Source organism: Nematolebias whitei, chromosome 11 (genome assembly GCF_014905685.2).
Source record: "Nematolebias whitei isolate Nwh7 chromosome 11, NemWhi1, whole genome shotgun sequence".
Lineage (NCBI taxonomy): Eukaryota > Metazoa > Chordata > Actinopteri > Cyprinodontiformes > Rivulidae > Nematolebias > Nematolebias whitei.
The window spans coordinates 25448285-25450608 of NC_056508.1; the positions used below are offsets into that span (position 1 = coordinate 25448285).

General features: G+C 42.0%; 1 protein-coding gene across 1 annotated transcript in view; it reads right to left on the reverse strand.

Annotated features, from left to right (window-relative positions):
* Positions 1-1531: 1531 nt before the first annotated feature.
* Positions 1532-2324, reverse strand: part of LOC119416870 (intermediate filament protein ON3) — a 3404-nt gene continuing 2611 nt past the window's right edge. The window contains exons 6-7 of the mRNA XM_037684060.1: positions 1942-2067; positions 1532-1756 (exon numbers count right to left, since the gene is read on the reverse strand). Coding sequence (XP_037539988.1) covers positions 1532-1756; positions 1942-2067 — 351 coding nt within the window. The remainder of the gene's footprint in view (positions 1757-1941; positions 2068-2324) is intronic.

Consider the following 2324-nt stretch of genomic DNA (forward strand, 5'->3'; position numbering starts at 1 on the left):
GACTGACACCATCTGGACCTGCAGCCTTATTCCGGTTCAGTCTCTCCAGCTGCTTCCTCACCTGACTTCTGGAGACGCAGAGTGGGGAGGCAAAAGAGGCAACAGTATGTTCTGAGTTGGTTGAAGACCAACATGTAGAAGAAGAAGGGTCCATGACTGAGGTGGTAGATACAGTATTTGAGGTGTGACAGGACAGCCTTGGGTCAATGGAGGGTGGTATGTATGTTTAGATGTGGGCAAGAGAGGAGGATGCTGAGCTTGTTCCTGAACTGAACCTATTGAAGAACATGTTCAGTTCATTGGCTCTGTCCAGGCTTCCATCCTTCTGATCCTCCTTCTGCTTGAAGCCTGTGATCTGTTTCATCCCTGACCACACCTCTCTGGTATTATTCTGCTGGAGCTTGCTCTCCAGCTTCTTCTTGTACACCTCCTTGCTGTTTCTTATCTTGACTTTTAGTTTCTTCTGTGTGCTCCTCAATAATTCCCTGTCTCCCTCCCTGAAGGCTCTTTTTTTCTGGTTTAGCAGTTCTTTCAGGTCAGTGATGATCCAGGGCTTGTTATTGGGGAAGCATCTCACTGTTCTGGTGGGGATGGGGTTGTTTACACAGAAGTTTATATAGTCGGTCGCACACTCAGTCATGGCATTGATGTCCTCGCCATGTGGCTGGCACAGTGCATCCCAGTCTGTAGCCTCAAAACAACCCCGCAGGGCTTCTTCAGCTGCTGTTGACCATTTTCTCACTGCTCTTTATTTCAGGTTGTCTCTGGACAAGGGGTTTATATTTTGAGCAGAGAAACACAAGATTGTGATATGATTTGTTAGGAGGGGGGAAATTTCACACTCAAGGAAGCCCTGAGAGAGCAATGGGGACCCCCTTTGAATAAACAACTACATAACAATGATCAATAGCATTATTAAACTCATGAAATACTATGGCTTTGGAGCTTTTGGATGTGCCACCACAACATCATTAGTGGACCTTAAAGCTGTAAGGACGAGAGTCGACAGAAATAGATTTTGCGCAGACATATTCTGAAGAGGATTATTTCTGTAACTAGTTGTCATATTTAGTTCTAAATCAAGGCAAAGAGCATTTGCTGTTTTGTACCACAATTTTTTTTTTTTTTTACAAAAACCCTGATGAGTCTGAATAGTTTTAACCTCAAACAATCATTTAATGGTGGAGAAATTGTGTTAGAATAGAAGCATAAAATTTTAAATGAAAAACAGTTACAAATTACACAGGTTGACAGCTATTATGGCTTCCATGCAACATTATGCAGCGAGGAAACGCAGCTGTCACAGAGGACATGATGATGAGCTTATTATAAATGGATTATTAGATGTGTAGACTGGTTGACGTTTTGATTGAAAATACTGTTTTTTGTTTCATCTGTCACTGAAGGGAACACAACAAAATGATGCTTTATGACTAACTCACTAACTCCAGAGATACATCTGAGGTGAACTGAGGAAGAAAAAAAAAGAAAATGTTGAGCCATAACTCGTCTTCACAACTGCTGGTCCAACTCACCTGTTTTCTTCTCCTTCCAACATTTTCCTATAGGTGGATATCTCTAAGTCGAGAGCTAGCTTGATATCCAGGAGCTTCTGGTACTCTTTGATCTGCTTGAGCATGTCAAGCTTGGCCTTCTTCAGAGCTTCCTCCAGGTCCTTGATGCGGGCTGTGGCATCCAACACCGACTGTTCTCCGCGGGCTTCCATCTCAAACAGGCTTTCCTTCAAGCCTTCATGCTGTGCAAGATTAAAAATAATCCATGTAAACTTGTGCTTGTGTGCCACACATTTCAAACAGAAGACTCCAACAAATTCAGAATAAGAAGAAACTGGCTGAATGCCCAACTCACCTGCTGCTGCATTTTGGGTTATTTAAAATGTTAGTTAAAAGGTTTTAAGCCCATTGTGCTTTTTCCACTCACCTGCATTGATACTTTCTCAATTTCATGTTGAAGGTGTTTGATCTGTTGTTTGAGGTTGGCTACTTCCTGCTTGGTGGTATGCAGTTCATTACCATACTGGTTCGCCACAGTGGTCATCTGGTCCATCTGCTCAGTGGAGTGCAAACAAGGGAACAAAGAGAAGAAACATGTAATTATCATGTTTGTCAGGGCTGAATCTGGTGAAAACCATCTGTAAAGTGTGTGAAGTTTTTGTTACATAAACTGTAACAAGCCAGTGTTTCTATTAGAGAACAGTAGTCCCTCTTTAATCGCAGGGACCCTGAAGACCCGCGATAAGTGAAAAACTGTGAAGTTGGAATAGTAGTACAAGTAGTAAGTAGTAGTTTATTTTATTATTTATA